This window comes from Chrysemys picta, chromosome 7, assembly GCF_011386835.1.
Source record: "Chrysemys picta bellii isolate R12L10 chromosome 7, ASM1138683v2, whole genome shotgun sequence".
In the NCBI taxonomy this organism is placed as follows: domain Eukaryota; kingdom Metazoa; phylum Chordata; order Testudines; family Emydidae; genus Chrysemys; species Chrysemys picta.
Window position 1 is genome coordinate 5,138,408 of NC_088797.1, and position 24,441 is coordinate 5,162,848.

General features: G+C 45.6%; 2 protein-coding genes across 2 annotated transcripts in view; both read left to right on the forward strand.

Moving 5' to 3' along the window:
• The first annotated feature begins 945 nt into the window (after window positions 1-945).
• Window positions 946-7,172, forward strand: SNTN (sentan, cilia apical structure protein). The gene is made up of 4 exons (XM_005297863.4): window positions 946-1,237; window positions 2,285-2,319; window positions 3,270-3,409; window positions 6,919-7,172. Exons 1-4 carry the CDS (start codon window positions 1,128-1,130, stop codon window positions 7,075-7,077), a joined length of 444 nt encoding a protein of 147 aa, XP_005297920.2. The 5' UTR covers window positions 946-1,127; the 3' UTR covers window positions 7,078-7,172.
• Window positions 7,173-17,819: 10,647 nt separating this feature from the next.
• The window catches only part of C7H3orf49 (chromosome 7 C3orf49 homolog), a 58,473-nt gene continuing 51,851 nt past the window's right edge, over window positions 17,820-24,441 (forward strand). Inside the window, 1 exon segment of the mRNA XM_065552760.1 lies at window positions 17,820-18,019. Coding sequence (XP_065408832.1) covers window positions 17,820-18,019 — 200 coding nt within the window.

Here is a 24,441-nt window from a genome sequence, read left to right on the forward strand (position 1 = left end):
GACCTCGAGAGGTCATCGAGTCCAGTCCCCTGCCCGCATGGCAGGACCAAATACTGTCTAGACCATCCCTGATATCAAGGATGTCAAGAGGAGCGTTGAGTAGATGGCAGGTGTGCTGACAACTGCCAAGTTGATTCCTTTTCATGCTAGCACAGTAACCATTGACGTGGTGTCTGTCATGCAGGATAGCTCCAGAGAGCTTGTTGGTCAGTTAGTTTCAGGTCACCTGGAAACTTTTTCCCGAAGGAGGAGGAGAGCTAAGAGCCTGATCATCCCTGGAGAGTGTGTGTGCGCTGAATTGCATGACTAGTCCTTGGCATGACAAGCGTCTACACACAAATTTGCTACAAGTGTTCTAAAGGCACCTGTAATAAGCAACAAAGAGTCCCGGGGCACCTTATAGACTAACAGAAGTATTGGAGCATAAGCTTTCGTGGATGAATACTCACTTCGTCAGACACATTCACCCACGAAAGCTCATGCTCCAATACATTTGTTAGTCTATAAGGTGCCACAGGACTCTTTGTTGCTTTTTACAGACCCAGACTAACACAGCTACCCCTCTGATACTTGTTACAAGGTGTTAACTAATACCCGGTAAATCTCTAGTGTAGACAAAGCAGTATAGGTTAACTCATGCTAAGCTGGTCTAATTGAAGCCTGGCATTTAACACTTAAGGCTTGTCTACACAGTGCAGACTAATCTACGGAGGTTGTGAATTGCAGAGCGCTCTAACTCCCCCAGATGGAGCCTGCTGGCACAAACTAAAAGGTATCTAGTTCATACTGATGTAGTCAGTACTAAAAGAGTGAATCAAAGGCCTGAAAGTCCATGGGAAGATTCCCATAGTTCAGGCCCCAGTTGAATCCAGTTCAGTTCCTCTTAGTCTTACATAAAATAAACAGCAACTTCTACCTTCCGATACCTCTCCATCATCTCAACCAGGCTGCTCCAGACTGATTTATTTAGCTATCTCCATGTTCACCAAGTGGCATTTACATTATTGATAGGGCGTGCTGAAGCCAGGCTGGGCTCTCTTTCCCTTTCCCAGCAGGGCGTTTGAATTCATCTGTTTGCAATCACTTGAGTTGCTTAGAGATCATAAACAACAAGGCTATTGTGAAGGATGTGTGGCTGCACTGCGAGCACTCAGAACTCAAAACTATATTCCGTAAATCAACCTGGTGCTGCTTCGACCCAAAAACCAACTTCCGCTGCCGCAAACATGCCCAAACGGTGAGTGAAAATTTTGTTCTTTACTCTTTAATAATCTGACATTTGTCTTAACATTCATTACGCAGACAGATTTGTCTATATCCATCACAAGAGATGGATTCCACAGCATGTTGGCTCGTCTATAATTAGTTTCCAGCACTTTAGCAAAAGTAATCACGCTTTAAATTTTAATAGAATGTAGGAAGAGCCCTTCTCACCAAAATGACTTCTGGTAAAAATAAAAACCACATATGCTGCACTCCAGAAGTGGGAATGGTACAGAGTGGAAAATGCCTAGACCTGCTGTATTTCTCCAGGGTGCACTCAAAACCAAGTCTGAACATTTACAATTCCTGTAGTACTTTCATGCTTTGAAAATGTCATTAAACAAATGATATTAAATGAGCATCCATTGGTTCTCAAGCCGGGGTACGTGTTCCCTTGGGGGTACACAGACGTTTTCCAGGGGATACATCAACTCATCTATATATTTGCCTAGTTTTACAACAGGCTACCTAAAAAGGACTAGCAAAGTCAGTACAAACTAAAATTCCATAGAAATAATGACTTCTTTATACCCTTCTAAATACTATACACTGAAATATAAGTACAATATTTATATTCCAATTGATGTATTTTATAATTATATGGTAAATAGGAGAATAAGCCATTTTTCAGTAACCGTGTGCTGTGACACTTGTATTTTTATGTCTGATTTTGTAAGCGAGTTATTTTTAAGTCAGGTGAAAGGGGTACAGTAGTCTGGAAAGGTTGTGAGCCACTGCGTTACAGTTTGTTCCACTTATTTCATATTTCATACAAACTATGGGCCGGAAGCTGAGACTGAGAATCCGAATAAATCCATTGTTGTTGGATTATTTTGTGATAGTAACTTGTAAAGAATATTGATCTTTCCACTGTGGAGAAAACTCATTCCTCTTCGAGGAGCCCTATGGAATATTTCTGTGGAATGGAATAAAATGACTAGAAATGAGTCAATTAGTTTATGAAGGAACTAGACACACAAGGCTCACCAGTATAACTGCATTTCTTCCCTCCTCTTACTAGCACACCTATATCCAAGCAGCTGGCTTCTGTGAAAGGTAAGGAGACCTACTCCACATGGTTTCGTAATCCTTTTGGGTTCTGATTTTCAAGGCAAAAACATCAACAGCAGGAAATAATGGAAATTTAGTGGAGACCCCAAAATCGCACTGCTCAGGCCACAGCCAATGGCACATAGAATGGGAAGGGCTGTGCGTGAGTCCTCTGCCCTTCACAGCCTGGGCTTCTGCAGACCGCGGCTTTCCCCAGGGACGCCCCTTTTAGAGGGATTAACGTTTAAATCTTCTGCAGCTTTTGAGCTAACAGACCCAGTGACCTAGCCCTTGGTTATACCTGGCTCCCTTTTTGTTAGTGCTTTTGTTTTAGATTTATTCATAGCACACAATCTTAGGGGTAGGGTGCACTGGGTTTTTGGCAGGGCGGAGCATATAGTGCATGTTGGTACCTCGCTTGTAATAAATTCTGGGCCGGATCCTCAGAGATATATTAACGGTAATGGAGCTACACTGATTTACACCAGCTCAGGGTCAGGAGACCAGGTCAGAGCCGGAGTCAGGCCTGCTGGTCAGAACCAGGAACCAGGGCCATGGGTCAGAACCATAGTCAGAGTCCAAACACCAGAGCCCAGGGTTGAGACAGAGCTGGGGCCAGGAATCCGGGTCAGAACCAGATTACCTGGAGTCGGGGAAGGCAGGAGCAATGCTGGGACAGGAGTGGAACAAGGCTGGGTGCAGGGCAGGAGCAGAACTTGGACTAAGGCAAACACAGGAAGGCAAAGACTCTACAGAGATGTGCACTGAGCAGCCACTGGGCTTAAGAGCAAGCCATCTGACGGCCTTAGCCAATCAGGTCCATCAGCTGTGGCTTAGCGGGACTTGTGATTGGGCAGGCACCGCTGCGGGCTCTCATTCCTGACACTGGGGCTGTTTCTAGTACAATGTTTTCAATAATATTGCAAACCTTTGTATGCAACGGTTTCTTCCCGTAGCTCTAGGGAAAGGCTCAGACCTGGAGAAAGCATTTGCTACTGCGGCCTTGGTTTACAACAACTCTGCTGACCCCGAGGGCAAACTCAGCAAAGCTGAAACCAAAACCCTGCTGCAAACCCAGTTTATGAATTTCATACAGGTAAGAGCATGTAGAGCGGGTGTCCAGAGCCACGCCTTGTGCTAGTTCACCTCTAGGACGGGTCAACACCTTTTGTCATTGCAGTCCGAGACGTTTTCATTGTGCACTGTTCATGCAATCGCAGCAGTCTTTCTTGCATACTTGGAGGTATGAAACACGCGTTGCACAGGCTGAACTATCCAACTCCCAAACTCCTTTCAGTGCAAACTCTTTACCCCGTGTCTGCCTTTCACCTAATGACCAGCCAAATTATTCCTCAGCCTGGGAAGGCATTTTGGAGGCTGCAGATACAACATACATATTGTCGCCTTGCAAATCCCCAGTGAGATTTTAATGACTATGTAAATAAATTCTTGCTGGATTCCTTGTCTGTATTCCTAGCCACCTCCGTATGCAAGACAGGGCAAGAAATTGAGAAACCACTGTTAATGTATCTGCCTGCATTTCCACAATTACAAGGGCTCATACAAAGACTGGATACTGTGTATTTGTGGTGAAGAAATGCACACACGTTTAATGCTGAATCTGCCATTACATCATAAACACTTGACATGAGAATCAGATTTAGACCTCCAAGGCAGTTGAAGCCAGATAAATTGCAGAGGCATAAATGATATCTCTAGCAGACAGAGAGCTGAAAGCACCATGTTATCAGCACCTCTTTTTGAGAGTGTTAGTGACAGCTCTACAGGGGATCTTGTCATCCCAACCTCCCTAGCTCTGTCTGGAATATAAACACAGTATGAGAGAAGGAAAGGAATTCATTGGAGGTTGAAATAAGAGAAGAATATATTCTTTCATATGGGTTCTAAATAGATAGGGCCAGATTCCGTGATGAACACAGCTTCCATTGAGTGCAGAAGAGAGGGGAGGCCGTTGGAGAGCCAGATACAGCTTCTTGATTCTCCATTTGGTGCCAGTATTGAGCACAGTTTAGAACAGCCTGTTGGCTGCTCTAACATGCACTACTTAGGAATTATCCATGCTTAGGAAATAAAGATTGGATTTTCCCCAGCCCTCCTGGCCAGCAACGTTAAGGACATAAAAAGGAATATTTTAAATATATTAGGAACAAAAGAATCCTAACAATGGTACTGGCACATCACTAGATAGAAATAGTAGAACTGTCAATAATAATGCAGAAGAGGCAGAAGTGTTCAATAAATATTTCTATCCTGTATTTAGGAATAGGCAGGTTGATGTATTCATATCCAATTATGATGATGAAATATTTTCAATTCTAACAATAACTCAGGAATATGTTAAACAGCAGCTACTAAAGTCAGAAATGTTTAAATGAGCAGATCCAGTTAATTTGCATCCCAGAGTTTTAAAAGAGCTGGCCACAGAGCTCTTTGGACAGTTAATGTGAATTTTTCAATGGACAATGGGAGCGTTCTAGAGGACCAGAAGAAAGCGAATGTGCCAATAGTTAAAAAGGGTAAACAGGCGTGTCAGTCTGACATCAGTCCTGGCCAAAATGATGAAAAGGCTGATACAGGACTTGATTAATAAAGAATTAAAGGAGAATAATATAATGAATGGCAATCAACACAGGTTTATGAAAAATAGATCATATCAAACTAACTTGATATATTTTTTGGATGAGATTACAAGTTTGGTTGATAAGAGTAATAGCTTTGATGTAATATACAGTAAAAGCTTTGGTATCTGGCATGTTGGGAGAATGGGGGGTACCGGTAAGTAAAAAATTTCGGTTAACTAAGAGGGAGGGAGTTTGGGTGCAGTAGGGGGCTAAGGGCTGGGGGTGGGGCGTGGGAGGGAGTGTGGGTCATGAGCTCTGGGAGGGAGTTTGGATGTGGGAGGGGGTCTGGGCAGGGGGTTGGGGCACGGAAGGGGTGTGGGGCTAGGGGCAGAGGGTTGGGGTGTAGGAGGGGCTTCAGGGTGCCAGATCCAGGTGGCGCTCACCTTGGGTGGCTCCCCACAAATGGCTACATGTCTCTGCTCATCTTAGCTGGAGACGCAGCAGCCAGCTGTGTGCGCTGTCTCCTCCCAGAGGCACCGCCCCTGCAGCTCCCATTGGCCCATAGTTCCCGGCCAATGGGAGCTGCGGAGCTGGCTCTGGGGGGCGGGGGCAGCACGCAGAGCCACCTAGCCATGCCTCCACCCAGGAGCAGCAAGGACATGTCGCCGCTTGCGGGGAGCCACCTGAGGTGAGTGCCCCCTGGATCCGGCACCCTGAAACCTCTCTTGCACCCCAAGCCTCTGCCCTGAGCCCCCTCCCGCACCCAAACTCCCTCCCAGAGCCTGCACCCTGCACCTCACCCGAAACCCCTCATGGCCGTTCCTCTGCCTAGGAGCAGCAGGGACATGTTGCCACTTCCGGGGAGCCACGCAGAGCCAGGCAGGGAGCCTGCCGGCCCTGCACCAACCAGATTATAAACCAAAATTTCAATGAAGATCAAAAATGCCAGTATCTAGAGCTTTCCAGTTGGTAAAGTGCCGGATAACACCGCTTTTACTGTACTTCGTTTTCTGTAAGGCATTTGAGTTGGTACCACACATTTTGATTAATAAATTAGAATCATACAAAATCAACACGGGACACATTAAATGTGTTGAAAACTGGCTAACTGATATGTCTCAACATTTAATTGTAATGGGGGAATAACTGACGGGGTCTATTTCAAGTAGGGTCCCACGGAGATCAGGAAAGACTGATTGAGCTCCATCTATTTAGCTTATCAAAGAAAAAGGTTATGGTGTGACTTGATCGCAGTTTATAAGTACCTTTACGGAGAACAGAAATTTGACAATACAAGTCTGTCCATCTGGCAGACAAAGGTATAAGAAGATCCAGTGGTTGGTTGTTGAAGCTAGACAAATTTAGACTAGAAATAAGGTGCAAATTATTAACAACGAGGGTAAATAACCCCTGGACAACTGCCCAAGTTTTGTAGTGAATTCTGCATCAGTGGAAATTTTAAAATCAGGATTGGATGTCTTTCTAAAAGACCTGCTGTAGTGCATACAAGAATTAATTAAGGAAAGTTCTGTGTCCTGTGTTACCCTGGAGGTCAGACTAGATGTTCACAATGGTCCCTTCTGGCCTTATAATGTATGTATTTCCTGTGAGACAATCAGAAATTTCAGTGACAGGCATAGTTATAAGAACCCGGATGGATGGATGAACCCCAGATAGCCTGCTTCTCCATGACATGCTCCGTCTCATCTCAGTTATTATGTGCTCATGAATGATAACCAAGTTTAAATCAGTTGCTTTATTATCTGAAAATGACCAGGCTAACAACTACCCAAGAAGTGGATGGGGGAGGCCTTCTTTAAAAGGTTGTCTATTGAAACTGACACGAACCACGCAACTCTGTGCTTAATTAGGGCCAGATCCTCAACATAAGGATGTTTCTATGCTGAGTCATACCAGCAGGGAAATGTATCAACATTTACCTCACAAGTATTTTGCTATTTTTGAGAAGATGCTGGAAAAAAGGAATTTCATGTTAAAACTTTTTTATTAAAATTCTCCACAGGGCCAAGAAAGCAAACCAAAATACCAGGAAATCATTTCTGCCCTTGACGAGGATAAAGATGACAAAATTGATTTTGAAGATTTCATGATCTTGCTCCTCAGCCTCGCTCTGATGTCAGACCTCCTGCAGGAGATCAGAAATGTCAGCACCACGAAATGAGCCGTTCTCCCCGCAGAGACTGAAAGGAAGAGCTGTGTACATAAGGGAAGGAGCACCCAGGAATGGGAAAACAGGAATAAATGGCAAATATTTGGATGCACTAATACCTAAAATGATTTTTTTCAGATTTGGGAAAACAATCCATTTTCAATTTTTTTTGTTTAAAAAATGGACAGTTTCCTTGAGAATTTCCCCCAACATCTTTTAATTACTTTAAAAAAATTCACAGAAAACATAATTTTCCAACTATCTCTACAACTTACACATGGTAGAACCTTCCACTCCTAACAGCCTAGAAGGAATTTCCATTTGATCGTTTATGTAGTAATAATAATAATGACTAAATCTTAGCACTTATAGATAGCACCTTCCATCAAAGAGCTTGGAATTAATGGACCTGCACTATCCACTCAAGAAAGAGATCTTGGTGTCATTGTGGATAGTTCCCTGAAAATATCCACTCGCTGTGCGGCGGTAGTCAAAAAAGCAAACAATGTTAGGAACCATTAGGAAAGGGGTAGATAAAACAGAAAATCTCATAAAGTCACTGTGTAAGTCCATGGTACCACTGGACCTTGAATACTGGTTCTGGTTGCCCCATCTCAAATATATATATATTAGAACAGGAAAAGGTACAGAGGGCAACAGAAATGATTAGGGGTATGGAACAGCTTCCACGTGAGGAAAGATTAAAAAGACAGGGACTATTCGGCTTAGAAAAGAAACTAATGGGGGGGGATATGATAAAGATCTATAACATCACAAATGGTGTGAAGAAAGAGAATTAGGAAGTGTTATTTACCTCTTCACATAACACAACCACCAGGGGTCACCCAATGCCATTAACAGATAGTAGATTTAAAACAAACATCAGGAAGTGCTTTTCTCACAACACACAGTCAACCCAGAGTTCAAGCGGAGTGCCCCAAGGGTCGGTCCTGGGGCCAGTTTTGTTTAATATCTTTATTAATGATCTGGAGGATGGTATGCACTGCACTATCAGCAAGTTTGCAGATGACACTAAACTAGGAGGCGTGGTAGATACACTACAGGGTAGGGATCGGACACAGAGAGACCTAGACAAATTAGAGGATTGGGCCAAAAAAAACCTGATGAGGTTCAACAAGGAGAAGTGCAGAGTCCTGCACTTAGGACGGAAGAATCCCATGCACTGCTACAGACTAGGGACCGAATGGCTAGGTAGCAGTTCTGCAGAAAAGGACCTAGGGGTCAGAGTAGACGAGAAGCTGGATATGAGTCAACAGTGTGCTCTTATTGCCAAGAAGGCTAACGGCATTTTGGGCTGTATAAGTAGGGGCATTGCCAGCAGATCGAGGAACGTGATCATTCCCCTCTATTCGACATTGGTGAGGCCTCATCTGGAATACTGTGTCCAGTTTTGGGCCCCACACTACAAGAAGGATGTGGAAAAATTGGAAAGAGGCCAGTGGAGGGCAACAAAAATGATTAGGGGTCTGGAGCACATGACTTATGAGGAGAGGCTGAGGGAACTGGGATTGTTTAGTCTCCAGAAGAGAAGAATGAGGGGGGATTTGATAGCAGCCTTCAACTACCTGAAGGGGGGGTTCCAAAGAGGATGGAGCTCGGCTGTTCTCAGTGGTGGCAGATGACAGAACAAGAAGCAGTGGTCTCAAGTTGCAGTGGGGGAGGTCCAGGTTGGATATTAGGAAACACTATTTCACTAGGAGGGTGGTGAAGCACTGGAATGCGTTACCTAGGGAGGTGGTGGAGTCTCCTTCCTTGGAGGTTTTTAAGGCCCGGCTTGACAAAGCCCTGGCTGGGATGATTTAGTTGGGAATTGGTCCTGCTTTGAGCAGGGGGTTGGACTAGATGACCTCTCAAGGTCCCTTCCAACCCAGATATTCTATGATTCAGTGGAATTTGTTGCCAGGGGATGTTGTGAAGGCCAACAACCAGGTTCAGCAAAGAACTAGATAAGTTCATGGAGGACAGGTCCGTCAATGGCTATTAGCCAAGATAGTCAGGGATGCAACCCCATGCTCTGGATGTCCCTCAACCATCCAGGACGACTGGGGATGGATCATTTGATAACTGCACTGCTCTGTTCATTCCCTCTGAAGCATCCAGCATTGGCCTGCTGGCAGACAGGACGCAGGGCTAGATGTAGCATTGGTGTGAGCCAGTATGGCCGTTCTTATGTTCTTATCTTCAGTGAGGAAAAAATAGCCCATGGAGAGGTCAGGTGACCTATTCCATTGTGCTCCGTGAAACAGGGATAATGTCCTAAATGGACCCCAGATAGCCTGACTTTTCACGGTGGGATCCATCTCATCTCAGTTATTATGTGCTCACGAATGAAAACTGAGTTTAAATCAGTTGCTTTATGATCTGAAAATGACCATGCTAACAACTGCCCAAGAAGTAGGTGGGGGAGGGCTTCTTTAAAGGGTTGTCTATTAAAACTGACACCAACCACACAACTCTGTGCTTAATTAGGGCCAGATATTCAACATAAGGATGTTTCTATGCTGAGTCATACCAGCTCAGGCTCTAGTTCACACTCAATATATAGCCAATTAAAACACCCACACACCATAGAAAATCCACAGCTTTTTAAACAGCCTGGTAGGATACAGAAAACACATCCAAATTCCAGTTCCATGGTCAATTTTTACATGGGGAAAGTTTCTAAAGGAGGTATTGGAAACAAAAGAGATTTCTCAACAAGATCTTGACATATCCTTAAAAGAGCACTCCGGTGACAGAGCCAACAAAGACATTACAACCTCCTAATCCTCTCTCTCTCTCTCCAGGTGTGCAAGAGACAAGAGATAACAATTTAGCCTTGCCCTAGTCTTACTTTCTTTAAGCAGAAAGAGAGCAAAAACTGGCACATTCATTGTTGACCTTTGGTTCTAACAGAGCGGGGAAAATATGTTGTTAGGAACTAGGTTTAGGTCACTGAGAGAACAGGATTTTTCACAGCTGATATTCCTGCAGATGAAAGATGCCTGGCAGGAGGGGTGGGGAGGGGCAATGATCAGTCATTTCAGGAGGGGTGGGACTGCGTCCTGATATGACATGAGTATGGGTTCTTGCAACGTGGGACAGAGCTGAAAGAGACAATGAGAGTGCGGAATTTTGAAACGAAGCTTAGCAGGTAAGACTAGAACTGTGAATAAACCCAGTTCAATGGTTTATCCACTGGCCTGTCAGGGTGGATTCAGGGCATGAAGGGAAAGCTTGTGGAGCTGATAACTTATAAAAGCCTTTCTATTGAAGAGAATGGGACTTGTCATGTGATTGGCTGGCTCCAGGCCTGTGCATCCTGCACTGAAGTCCTGCCTGATGCCCTTTCCCACAATACAACCAGGGGTCACCCGGTGAAATTAATAGGCAGAGGGTTTAATATAAACTAGAGGAAGTACTTCTTCACACAACATTCAATTAACCAGTGGAACTCATTGCCAGGGGATGTTGTGCAGGCCAAAAGTATAACTGGGTTCACGGCAGATAGGTCCATCACTGGCTATTAGCTAAGGTTGTCAGAGATGCAATCCTTTGCTCAGGGTGACCTTGAACTTCTGACTGCCAGAAAGTAGAAGGGAAAGATGGGGTGGATCTCTCCAACTGCCTTGTTTGGTACATGTCCCCTGAAGTTCTGGTACCAGCTGCTGTTGGAAACAGGATACTGGGTTAGATGGACCATTGGTCTGATCCACTATGTCCATTTGTATGTGATGCTCACTGCCCATAAGAGCTAGCACTCTCAGTACAATTAGGGCTGTGGGCAGATATGCAGCTTTGCTACAGAGGATGTGCTTGTGTGAAATTGGACTTTCTGTGGTTTCCCAGAGCGCTCCAGTCCGACAGCTTAGATGCCTGACCTGACACACACAGTGCATGAAGCTGAATCCTCGGGAGACTGCTTAAAAGCTCGTCTTGCTTAAAAGGCTCCTGTCATGTTTCATTTAAGATCTGGTCTTGATCCTATTGAAGACAAGAGGAGTCTTGCCATTGAGTTCACATGGCAGAGGATTAGAGCCCATACATTTATTCTAAACTAAGTAAACCCGAGTAAGTGCTAGGGAATCTAGAGAAGGTCTAAGTGGATGTAATTGACAGCTGCTTCTGCTTTGTCAATATCACATCAATATAGAATCCCTCCAGACCTACCAGGGTAAAAAGGGGCTCATGCAGCATTCAGAGCAGATGTTTAAAACCTGACCTGTTTTTTTTTTTTTTTTTTTTTTTTTTTTTGCTACTGCACTTTGCTGATGTAAATAACGGCAACCACAATTTAGGACATCGGCAGGTTAAAGGGGTCGATCCAGTTCCCAAGGAAGCCAACGGGAGTCTTTGCACTGACCTCAGTGGGAGTTGGATCTGATTCTAAGTACTGCCCTGAGAAGTCTAAATAATCCCTGCAATTATTTGCACTTTCAAAGGAAAGGTTAGGTTAGGACTAGGCTAAAAATATGGACCCCTCACCCCAAATCTTCATCTTCCACTTACTAATATTTGATCAATGGAACAACATCCATTCTCGCCCTCCCCATTACCTAGCTGGTTTCTGAGCTGTTGTAAATTGCTCAGTCTGTAACAGCCGCAGATGCTAATCCCTGTGACAGTACAGACTTCAGGTGTTCAGCTGGCTGCCAGGAAAACAGAATTTCCATTTTCTCCACCGAACTCAGCCAGACAAATGCAGGCACTAGCGTGCAGCGAGCTGTGCATTATTCAGCAGGCACTCCTTGTCTGACATCTTTCTCCTACAAACGTTGTTTCTTCATAGTTTTCTGTTCACATTCCATATGCCAAAGGACTCAGGGTCTCGGTCAGTAAGTGTAGCTAAAAAAAATGCCCAGGTGTTTCAGTGGCCATAAGGGAAAACTCAACTTATTTTTAGCATATCTCAGGGTGGCTACCTGAGAAGCTTTTACTTGAGTTTAATTCTTCAGCTGAACACAGTCAACTGCATTCCTTAGGCAGTACTTTTCATAGGGTTAATCTTTGAGAGAAGAGAAGTCTCTACACCAGTCTGAGAGTGTCTGAGGATGTGGATGAAGGTGTAACTGTAACGTAGACCCAGTTTAAGTCCCCTTACACTGCTAAAGCCCTAGTGCAAATAAGAATTAGGCCAGAGTCCTTCACAAACTGAAAGAAGGAAGGTGATATCTGCAATTTACCCTGGGAGGAAGCAGAGGCCGCATGGATGACTCTTGCCACTGCCTTGAATTCTTCCTACCTGGCTGGTTCTATCGCAGCGACACTGGCTTGGGAGCTGCCTGCCAGCATCTAGTCTGAGGTGGAAATGTGACTTGTCTGGTTACCGAGAGCCTTACTAGACAGATTTCAAATGGGGGTGTCCAGTCATTCTGCATGGGTAATATGAGGCACCAAGGCCACACTGTAGTTGCAAGAGATGTAGGGCATCAGCACACCCCATCTCAGCTAAAGCATTAGGGTTGCCAACTTTCTAATCACACAAAACCTAGCAGGCCTGGGGAAGGGGATTGGGGTGAGGGGTGGGGTGCAGGATTCTCTGTGCTGGGCATTGCACCTTTAAATCTGCTTGCTAGGGAGGTTAGGCAATCTTCTTGACTGAGACAGACCTTCTGCTTGCTCCCTCATTTTAAATTGTTGTTTTCTTTAACCTAAAATAAGCCATCGGGGCTGCAAGTGCATGCTTTGCTCTTTGCAAAAGGGAAACAACACACACATCTCACAATAACAGCTTGCACTTGTGTCTTCTTGCGCGGTGCGTTTCCTGCTGCATGAATCCAACAGGGATGACTACAGCTGGCCATCTTCTGCCTCATCGTGCAATGAGCAGGATGACAATGCAGCTGCAGCTCCCACTTTCAAGCAATGTGGGCGGCATTTAAACCTCACCCTCCCTGATTGAACTAACCTTGTTATCTCCATACTGATTTATGCCTGCCTCTGGAGATTTCCATTACTTGCATCTGAAGAAGTGAGGTTCTTACCCACAAAAGCTTATGCTCCCAATACTTCTGTTAGTCTCAAAGGTGCCACAGGACCCTCTGTTGCTTTTTACAGATTCAGACTAACACGGCTACCCCTCTGATACTTGGGGGGGAAATGGGGGGAGAGAGTTTGTTCCTTTGGCATCCCCACTCATTGCACCCCCAGATCTGCTGCGGGTCCTCGCTGGAGGGCAGCACCTGTTAAATGGTCACGGTGCTGCTCATAGCAATGGAAGTCTGATGTTCTGCCCCTGTGTGTTTCTTGGAGCTCTCCTGTGTGCTGGGCGGTCACGTGGCATTGTGTTCTCTGGGCTCTATGGCGATGCACATGCTCTCCTGGGCATTTCACTCCCATCCTGTCTCCATTTTATTGTTCTCTTCATCTAACATACTCCTCGCTGTGAACAACTGCTTGGTCTTTGTGTCTGGAGGCGCATAAGGGCCTGATCTGGTGGTGGTTCTACTTGCAGAAATCAATGGGCGTTCAGGTGCCTTCAGACTAGAGGCAAGTAAGTCTCTTCCGGTATATTTGCTTTTCACCCCCTCACCCAAATCAGAGTGGGCAAACCCCCATTGATGTCAGCGGGGCTCCTGGTGGGGACAGAAGTCTGCTTGTGCAGAGCATCTTGCAGGATCAGAGCCCAAACTTGTGCTTAAATATACAAACTGAAAACGTGCTTCACTCTGCCGTCCTAGCTAGCCCGCGGACAACACACAGGAGCCAGGTGGCCTCCTACCACATGAGTGGTCGGATCAGTAGAGAATAAGTGTCACGGTAAATGATCCTCGTTGCAAAACGTGCCTTACTGTATATTTTCTGTGTGGCTTGTCTGGGGATTAAACATTGCAGGCTTGCGAAATACACTGTCTGTCATGGAGTGCCCGCCAGAGTTGGAACAGCTCTTTGCCCTGGTAAAATGCTAAAGCCCAGGTGGCTACACCAGCTTGGGAAACAAAATGGCAGAAATGCACCAAGTGCCAGAGATTCACTGTGGGTGCTGATGGCTGGGCCACCCATCTGCAGGCCACCCCTGCAAAAAAAGAGAAAAAGACTAGGGAGGAGAGGCTCAGGCGTGAATTCCAGTAAGTGTATCTCAGCAGTAGCATGTCCTCAGAGTGCAACCCTCTTGCTATTGCAGAGGTCCACAAACTGTGGGGTGCAACCCCTAGGGGGGCACGGAGGAACATCCAGGGGGCGTGACGGGGCCCAGGCCAGGCCCCACAAGGTGCGGGGAGGGAGCACCACCCAGCCCCTCCCCGCCCCCAGCTCTGCTCCGGTCCTGTCCCCGGCTCCTGCGTCCCCGGCTCCCGCGTCCCCAGCTGGCCACGGTTCTGTTCCCGGCCCAGGTCTGGGGGTGGGGCCAGGGGCAGCTCTATGTTTTTTGCCGCCCCAAGCATGGCAGTCAGGCGGCCTTTGGTGGCATGCCTGCGGGCAGTCCGCTGGTCAGGCGGCCTTCAGCGGCGTTTCTGCGGGTGATCTGTCAGCCCTGCGCCTTAGGCGTACCTGCCGCCGAAGCTGCGGGACCGGTGGATCTCCTGCAGGGATGCCACTGAAGGCTGCCTGACTGCTGTCCTCACAACAACCGGTAGGCCACCCCTGGGTGGGGCCAGGAGTGGAGCCATACCTGCTGGGCCCACCTGCCATCCTCCATCGCAGCCTGGCTGCGGCTCTGCTCCCACCCCAGACTCGGCCCCTGGCTGCAGCCCTGCTCCTGGTCCCAGACCCACCCCCCAGCTATGGCCCCGGCTGGGGGAGATGGTTGCAGACAGGGATAAGGGGGGGAAGGGGGGGCACAACCTTCAAAAGTTTGGGGACTGCTGTGCTATTGCATGGCAGAATTAAACATTCCAAGGATTAGCAGTATCCGAAGAGGAGGAAATTGACAAAAGGAGAGACACTGGGGGGGGGGGGGAATCCCCATTCCACCACTGAAAACATCAGGCTGGTTTGGTTTGGGATTTTTGTTTTGTTTTTTTAATAAGCGGAAGAGTTAGGGCTGGGACTCTGGGGCTGACCCTGAACACACAGGGTGTCACATTAAATTCTGCATGGACAGATACATTTGCCAAATCCAGTAGATCATTTGCTTGACCTCAGAGTAAATAAAAATAAATAAGTTAATGGAGATATCCTATCTCCTAGAACTGGAAGGGACCTTGAAAGGTCATCGTGTCCAGCCCCCTGCCTTCACTAGCAGGACCAAGTACTGATTTTGCCCCAGAGCCCCAAGTGGCCCCCTCAAGGATTGAACACACAACGCTGGGTTTAGCAGGCCAATGCTCAAACCACTGAATTGAATTAGTATGTATCTGCTACATTAAAGGCTGGATTCTGTAGTCTTGTCTCATGAACGATGTAACATGATCCAATGGCTGGAAGCTGAAGTTAGACAAATTTAGAATGGAAATAAGGCACAAATTTTTAACAGTGAGAGTAACGAACAATTGGAGTGGCTTACCAAACGTCGTGATGGGTTCTCCATCACTGGCAGTTTTCAAATCAAGATTGGCTGTTTTTCTAAAAGATCTGTTCTAGGGATTATTTGGGGGAAGTTCTCTGGCCTCAGGAGGTCAGACTAGATTATCACAATGATCCTGTCTGGCCTGGGAATCTATGAATGAAAGAATGTGAGGACTCTCAGCAGGACTACACACATTAATACAGATTGCAGAAGCAGTCCCTGTATAATGTGGTTTAACGCTGTGTGCAACTGGAAATGTTAGTTTGCATTCAAGGCATGTAACCTGGTCTGGGAGCAGATCTTTGACGGGATCTGATTCCTTAGGCCAGTTGAAGATGAGACTCTTTACCCTGGCTAAGGATCTGTCCTCTGCAGTAAGAATTTCATGGACTTTAGTCTAATTGAAGAAAAAAATAGTAAAATGGTTAGTTCCACAAGAAATTTCCTACATATTCAGCTAATCTCATGCTAGAAACAACAGTCTGATTCTTTCACTGACAGTCTTGATTAGGCAGCAAGAACAAACCGTAATAAGGAACTCAAATTAAAAACAGATCATATAGTGTTCAACAAAGTAATTTCTAATATTAATACCTCATTCCATATACAACTGAATTATATGGATGAGATCATCTGTTTCCCTCTGGCAAAAAATAGCATATTCCTTAAGGAAGAACAGTTTCTATGTAAAACTTGACATTAATAAGCAGATCGTGTAGTATTTAGCATTAGTCTAGTATCAACAAGAACGCTCTAAGTTTATCATCTGATGTGTTCTCCCATGCCTGGACTGTCCCAATGAATTTACCTTCCCTTATTTCGCTAAATGTTCCTTTTTGGAATGTGTGGCTCAGTGCAGTAAAGTCACGCCTTGGAGGAAAAAGCTTTAAGTTGTACCTAGATTGGCCAATCTCCTGATTGCATTCGGTGGGGGGTTGTTTTTGTTTTTTCGACTCTTTAGCATTTGGAGTGGGCTAAGCTGAATACAGAATCCAAAGTGAGATGCAATTTGCATACATAATTGTGAGCAGCAAGGCCAAACAAACTAGACATTTTAACAAGCACCCTAAGCTAATGTTGAATGTACGCTGACGAGAAATGTTTCAGCTTTGTGTGTGGGATACAAGGGTTGAAATTTACCACAGTGTGGTTTTTTTCCTTAATTTTTCTAAAAATAACCCTTAAATATTTGTAATACCTGAAGCAATGCCAACAGAATTAAAATATTTCTTACCCACCAACTTATACACCCCTTCAAGAGAGAGTCTTTGTCACATGCTCTGAAGTTCAGCAAATGTGGATTCTGTTGGACATGAAGGGGAGGGAAGAGTTTGAGACTCAAGGTCCCTTCAGCGAAAACCCTCTGCTCTCCAAGGGACAAGCCTAACAACTGCCGGTCCATTGACTTGTCCAAAGTAGCCAGGTAATAGTGCAAATCCTGGCCTCAATGAAAACAATCAGAGGGGTAGCCGTGTTAGTCTGGATCTGTACAAAAGTGACAGAGTCCTGTGGCACCTTATAGACTTTAGTCTTTGTCACTTTTTAGTGAAAAGTCTTTGTCACTTTTTAGTGAAAACAATGGGAGTTTTGAAGTCAACGGAACCAGGATTTCACTGCTTAGGAGTAGTGTGTGTATGTTTAAGAGTTATTGTATTGATAGTTCTGGACAGAATAAAAGGATGAACCAATAAAATGGGTGGTCTGCCTAACAGTACCAAAGGTGGGCCTTGCTCACCTCAAACCAAAGGAGATAACATGGTTATCATGCTCAGAGTGTCATCCCTATTTTCCATGCCCATGACAGGACCCAGACTGTGCCCAACTTTACCTGTTGAGCCAGAAACTACCCAATTCTTGGGCTAACTTGAAGAGTCATTGAACGTTGAAGTCTCCAAGGACTTTCAGCCTGGACACAAGGGGGACACTGCTCCCCAGGGACTACAAGATGGAGAGGAACTCTATCGGCAGCACCAACGTGTTTGAGGCACGTGAGGATAGTCTGTACATCAGTACTGCTGTGTCTTCCATAGGCAGCGTGCAAAAGGATGCACTCAGAATAATTAGACTCTTGAAAAATTGGAGCCCAAAGAAATAGGAGTCAGTGCTTTTAAAAAAACATGCTGACGTCCTTTTGGTACACTTTGAGCATTTCTGAAGTGATTTGATGTGTCTGAAGCGGTGCAGCATTTTGGATTCAAGTCTAGTTTTCTTTCACTTAGAATTAGCAAACTGAAGTCACAGCAAAACCTTAAAATGATCTCTGCTGTATCGTGTGGGCTAATGTTACTGCTTTACAGCAATATGTGTGATGGCTTTCCCTTCGTACATTCCAGTGGAAAATGAAAGGCAGGCGTTCGGCTCCCAAGCGTACCAATTACTGAAATCTGGATATGTAGAAGAGTTGATGGTTGTCTTGCAACTGGGGTTTGAGAAGGACGTGGGAAGTTTGTCGAATATGTTTTCGTCACAACAAAAGGAACCAAGTGCATCATTTAGTGATCATACAAAGTAGGTGAAGGCAGGGCCGGCTCTGGCTTTTTTGCCGCCCCAGGTAAAAAAGCCTCCCGCCGCCCCCCGCCCCCTGGCGGGGAGCGCGGCAGAGGAGGGCGTGGAGCCCGGCCGCAGCCCCGCTCTCCCTGGCGGGGCCGGAGCGCTGGGGGGGAGGGCGGCGAGCCTGGCCGCGGCCCCGCCCTCCCCGAGCGCCGCCCCCCTCTAGGTGTCGCCCCAAGCACATGCTTGGTAGGCTGGTGCCTGGAGCCGGCCCTGGGTGAAGGCGCAGCAATGCAGAACTATTGCGACATGATGGACCACAGGACTCGACTCACTGCTGCTCCGTTCCGCATTTACAGTGGCACGAAACTAGTGTAATGCAATGGAGAATCTGACCCACGGTGCTTAAAAAAAAAAATGAAGGGCCAGTTCCTCAACTGGTGCAAATCAGCAGAGCTTCACTGACATCAATTTACGCCAGCTGAGGAGCTGTGCCCATCTGAACTGTTTTGCAGAAGGAAAACCAAGCCAATGTCTTGTGTCCTCCTCATTTGCCCTCCACTACGCAATGAGAGTTTAAAATTAAAAGGTAGGACTCTGTGCTGAAAGGATGCTGGAGAGAGTAAAAATGCCCTTGCTCTGCTGAATGAACGGGGGAATATGTTTCTGCTGGATTGATATTGTGTGTGTGTGGATTGATATTGTGTGTGTGTGTGTGCGCGCGCGCTCCCTACATTGAAACATGAGATTCCTGCCAAGTTTCGAATGAGTACTTTCACGTGAATTAAAAGATTTAATCTGTTGGTTTAAATAATAAAACCGGGTCCGTATCAGTGAGCTAAACATTTAAATAAGTTGAGCTGGTTTTATTTTTCAAATGTCTGCAGAATCCATCACCATAAGCCATAACATCTGGGTTCTTTATGCTAACTGAGATTCTATGATCTTATCCAAACTTCTTTGTTCTCCAGCTCTAGCCTGAAAATCTTTGAAGAATTGCTTCTCTCATGAGACTTCTAGCACTAAATGTTGGTCCAGCTGGAAATGCCATAAGATCAGCTTTGCTCAGATCTTAATATTTCTGTATACCCTCAGCTGGTACCAGAAAGTTGAAAAACAAACTTCACTAAAAAATCGGAGTTTCCAACCCACGCAGGTGCCTTTTGAATGATTTCTCCATCCGATCCGGCATTCACAATATCTCCTACTTTAATATAATGAGTTTATTATAAGAGAAAGATGTTTCTTTTCTCTATAAAAACAGCAGTGTTCCTTTTTGGAAATTAGTTTTGGTGTTTTGCCATTTTGTCTGTAATAAGCAGCTGAATTTTAACTGCATCAAGAGCAGGATTATTACTGCAGAAAAATGATCCGGTTTTTCCCAGGAGACAACCTGTAACAGGTGTACACTGTGAGAGCCAAATATTTGCTAGCAACCCCATATGACATAAGCTAAAGTGAGCTGAAAGCTGCATCTCCAAAATAAGATCTCTGTTAGCCATTAGCTAATGATTCTTCAGAGAGGGGTCTGGGATTTGTATAATTACCTGGAAAGATAAAAAGAGAACCCAAAATGAGTGTTTTAGATTCTTATGCTAGTAAGAGTATGGTAGACTGCCTGGTCTGGGGAGGCGTCATTGCTCCGGTCAAAGGAAGGGTTCAGATGGTAGCTTGACATCCCCATGAGAGAATGTTTTCACATCAGAGCCTTCTCATTGGGTCACAGCCTCAACAGTCGTGTCCACCATCACAAGGTGATGGACTTGAGTGGAATGGTCAAGTGAACAGGGGGCTGAAAATTCATGCCAACAAATGGGGTTTCATTGATCAGGAAACTTTTAATGGGAAAAATGTCACTTCTCGATTTTTTTCAATGGAAATTTTTAAATTTAAATTCAAACTTCAGTTTTTTATTTAGGTTTTATTTGGTTTTCAATCTTTGGGATTCCCCCCCCCCCCCCCCCCGTCCTTTCTCTCCTTTTCCATCCCTCTGAATGAACTGTGGGCAGGTTCCAGAGTTGCAGAACCACAACATTTTGTTTTCCTTTTGCTGCTCTGTAACTTCCTCAGAGTTGGAGACGTTCGAGAGGCTGGGAAAAGTGAAGAACCTGCCTTACCTTGGACTTAATTCATTTTATTGAACTTGGAGCCAAAAGTAGAGGGGGGGGGAATCCAGTAACTAAAACTCAAGCCCCAAAATAGGTTATTTTTCAAAAATCAAAATGAAAATTTTAAATGAAAAATATTGCAATAAAATTGTTCCTTCTATTTGTTTCCCAGTGGAAATAATGGGTTTTGTAATAGCTCTAGACAAGTGAGCAGGGGAGGCTAAAGAGAGGTCCCAGAGCACTGAGGCAGGAAGGGAGAGTTAGTGAGTCACCAGTGAGGTGCACTCTGGGAGGGATCAGCTTTGACATCCCGGGTTGCCATGCAATGGGAAAGCACGTAGCTGCCCTTGGTTTACAGGACTGTTAGAGCTCGTTTTTAAAGGGGAACGTCGGGGGAAGTGGTTCAGGGAAGAATGTCAGCCTTAACTGCAACGCCTCATGCTCTTCTTGTGCTTCGTAGCTGTGAAACATTGCTGGGTAGCCTCCTTTAAGATACAGTGAATAGCGCATTAAGACTGGCCCTCTTCTTCTGAGTCCATTCTCTCACCATCTCACAGCTCTTGTGGTGAGAGCCGTCCAACTGCAGATCCTGCTCCAATTTGTAGGGGGACACTACCACTACAAAAGTGATTTTTTCCCCTCGCTTGGTATCCTACTGTTAATAGAATTGTCTCATTAGACTGACCTCCCACTTGGGAAGGCAACTCCCATCTTTTCATGTGCTGTGTATTTATACCTGCTACTGTATTTTCCACTCCATGCATCTGGTGAAGTGGACTGTAGCCCACGGAAGCTTATGCCCAAATAAATGTGTTAGTCTCTAAGGTGCCACAAAGACTCCTCGTTGTTTTTCCTGATACAGACTAACACGGCTGCCACTCTGAAAACTGTATTAGCAGTTCTAGACTAGCTTAAAGCTGTACAAAGATTTCTCGGCACCTGCTCTTTAGAGTCGCCTTTCTCTATAGCTCCTCTAAGTATCATCAACCCGCTATCCCTTCACAAAGCCCATCTTCAAGTGCAGCTTACCACTGAACTTCCCTCTCCCTCAATGGGCCAGGTCCTCAGCTGGTGTAACGCAGTACAGGTCCTTATTGTGATGCAGCCATGCTGATTTACTGGCCCAGTGTACTCGGAGTACAATGTCTTTGTGCCACTGTCCGCGCTGTCTTGTGTGACAATTGTGTAAACCTATTCAAAAGAAAGTCACGCTGTATAGCTAATGGTGTCTTGCAACTAGATGTGTTTGAGCCTTGCTGGGGACCACTTTCGTTTATGGACTGATGGAATAAATGGCGATTCGGTAGCAAATGGCAATTTGGTAGCTAAGGCACGCGCAGGAACACTTTAGTTTGCTGATCACTGACAATGTAGAGTTACAGGCTTCTTCCCATCACTGAATCTCTGCAGGCTAGCACTGACTCGTCACGATGCTCATGAAACTGAAAATGATCAGCAGTTATTAGCCAATTGCAGCTCTGTTGAGGAGGATGCCCCTCACCCATCTGTGCCAGGGCCATGCACAATCACTGTCTCTAAGCATAGGGACTGTTCACTCCCAGTACCCTATGGGTCCATGCCATGCTGAAGGGAGGAGGTTAGAAGAAGGGTGGGGCCCCCAACCCCTCCACACCACATAGCCAAGCTGGCTGGCTGTAGGAGGAGACATGACGACACCATCCTACGTGCTAGTGCAGTGTGCAAGCAGCCTGGGGCAAGGGGTGGATCTATGCCACTCCAGTGCAGGTTTGCACTTTCCTGGTGCATGATGAATATCTGGCATCTAAACATGAGAATGTCTTTTTTTCTCTGTGCTGGACACAATGCAACCATTACACTATCATAGTGTCCTGGGACTTCTGGGTTGTCACTATGTTGCACATCACTTCAGAAGAGACAACGCAGATCACACTGCTCTGGAAGTACAGGTCTGTTGCTTGAATGAAAGGAGATTGACTTGGTATTAACTTAAGGGCTGTGACACCCAGTAGAGCAGTTCTGAGTCCATCCAGTAGAAGGCAGCAATAGATGTGCACTAATCAGTACTTTACACTTGCAAAACCAATGTTTAAAATAAAGCCAGCTTCTCCCTGTGTGGCTGAATGCTCCGTTTCCGGAATGCTTCGGGACAGTCGTGTGCTCTGTGGTTTGGTTGAATGGCAGTCACATTTCCATGTTAACAGGGGCCTCCACTGTCTTTTGCCTATCAGTTGTGTTCCCAGAATTTGTCTGGAGTGAGGACACCAAGGAGTGCAGTGGAGAGGTGCCTGGCAGAACATCCCAGCGAAACATCAAAAGAAAAGACTTCAGTCACCTGCGGTCAAAAGAGGTATAACATGAGCAACTCCTGAATGTAGGCCAGGGAATACCAAATACCCCTGTGTGACTGCTGTACCCTAACCAGACCTAATGAGCTGTTTATGCAACAGTCAATAGGTATGGGGCTTATTGGGTAGCAAGCGTATCTTCTCTCTCTCAAAGTTCTCTAATGCTAATTATCTGCCAGTAGTACAATTCATGCAACCCCATGCTCTGGGTGTCCCTAGCCTCTGACTGCCGGAAGCTGGGAGTGGATGAAAGGGGGTGGATCACTCAGTGATTGCCTGTTCTGTTCATTCCCCTGAAGCCCCTGGCATTGGCCACTGTCAGAAGACTGGATGTTGTTCTCTACCCTTCTCTTGAATGAAATGTGACCCATTGTGGACAGTTAACCATGCTCATTGCTATGTTGGTTTTTTAATTTAATAATGGAGATATACCTATCTCCTAGAACTGGAAGGGACCTTGAAAGGTCATCAAGTCCAGCCCCATGCCTTCACTAGCAGGACCAAGTACTGATTTTGCCCCAGATCCCTAAGTGGCCCCCTCAAGGATTGAACTCACAACCCTGGGTTTAGCAGGCCAATGCTCAAACCACTGAGCTATCCCCCCCCCTGTTTGGCCAAACTGAGTGCTCGCAGGCGACCCGAATAGACTGTATGCTGCCTAAAGTAGTTTGGTGTAACTTTCTGATTGTATTTTCAGTCATGCAAATGCTGCGATGACAGAGGAGACACTATTATAACTCGTGTGATATGGATGGTGGCCTTGAAGGTTGTAGATTCAGGATGGGTGTGAGGGGCTGCAGTCAGCACCCTGAAGCTATGGGGAAATAAAACTAAAGCCCCACCTCAGCCTACAGGAAAAATGAGAAACCTAAGATGGCAACTTTTGGGGTGGGCTTATCAGAACTTACTGAACTGTTTCTTTTTCTCCATGAAGAGTGAACTGTTGGGGGTTCTGTGGATAGTGCAGGGTGGGATGGAATGAATTCAAAAATTGTGAGAAACTGCCTTTGCTGTCTAATCAAGCAAGTATCTGGGGTCATAATTGTGGTTAATTAGGTTAATGTGAGCTGCTGTAATAGGGATTTAATAACCTAACAGCTTCCAGGACCCATGCCAGCTGATGATGGGCCCCTCAGGGAAATGATACCTTTGAGATGCTAGGGAGTCTGAGACGAATCCTGAATGGTTAGTTTTGAACTTCAACTCTTAAATGTAACATAGGACGTGAAGCACAAACCAGTGTATTTGTTTTTAACTCCTGGCTTTATCTTTATCAGATTCAGCATGTCCATCTCCCTAGAAAGGACACCATTTAAAGGGGCCTGTGTGCTATTGTCATTGTGCAATGGATTGTACAGCTGCATCACTCCAGTAGTACCATCCACCCCGTTCTGCCCGTCTGTCTCTGGCCTCCATTACATGGCTCTTATGTCCATACATCATCTCACCCTCTAGTACCACGCTTTGTCTGTCACCATTTGTCTTCTGTGTGTTGTCAGTGGGATCCACAATGCAGAGCAAATGACTGACGTTTGAAAAATGCTCAGTGTGATAAAAGCCCAGTCGTTCGAATAAAGGCTGGTGCCCTGCCTTTTAAATCATACTTTGCTAACATAGCGTGAAGGTTAACGTTAAGGAGGACATGTGCTCTGACTTTGAACAGCCTGGCATTGGTCAGTTTGTGTCAGAACGTTAAGGTTACTTAGCCAGTTCTTTGTATTTAAAATAAAGAGAGAACTTTCACAGGAAATGAAATGCTAATTATTCTGAAACTGTCTTTTCATTCACGGCTCATAGCAAAGCACTTGGAAGCTGTTATAGCCCTTCATGTATATTGATGGCTGAGAGAGCTGGGAAAACTCTGCAATACTTATTTGGGCATAAGCTTTTGTGGGCTAAAACCCACTTCATCAGATGCATGGAGTGAAAAATACAGTAAAGAGTCCTGTGGCACCTTATAGACTAACAAATATATTGAAGCATAAGCTTTTGTGGGTGAATACCC

Coding starts and splice junctions, on each gene's coding strand:
- SNTN (XM_005297863.4), top strand. CDS start 1,128: ATGTGTGGCTGCACTGCGAGCACTCAGAACTCAAAACTATATTCCGTA. Junction 2,320..3,269: donor GCAGCTGGCTTCTGTGAAAG/GTAAGGAGACCT, acceptor TTCTTCCCGTAG/CTCTAGGGAAAGGCTCAGAC. Junction 3,410..6,918: donor AGTTTATGAATTTCATACAG/GTAAGAGCATGT, acceptor AATTCTCCACAG/GGCCAAGAAAGCAAACCAAA.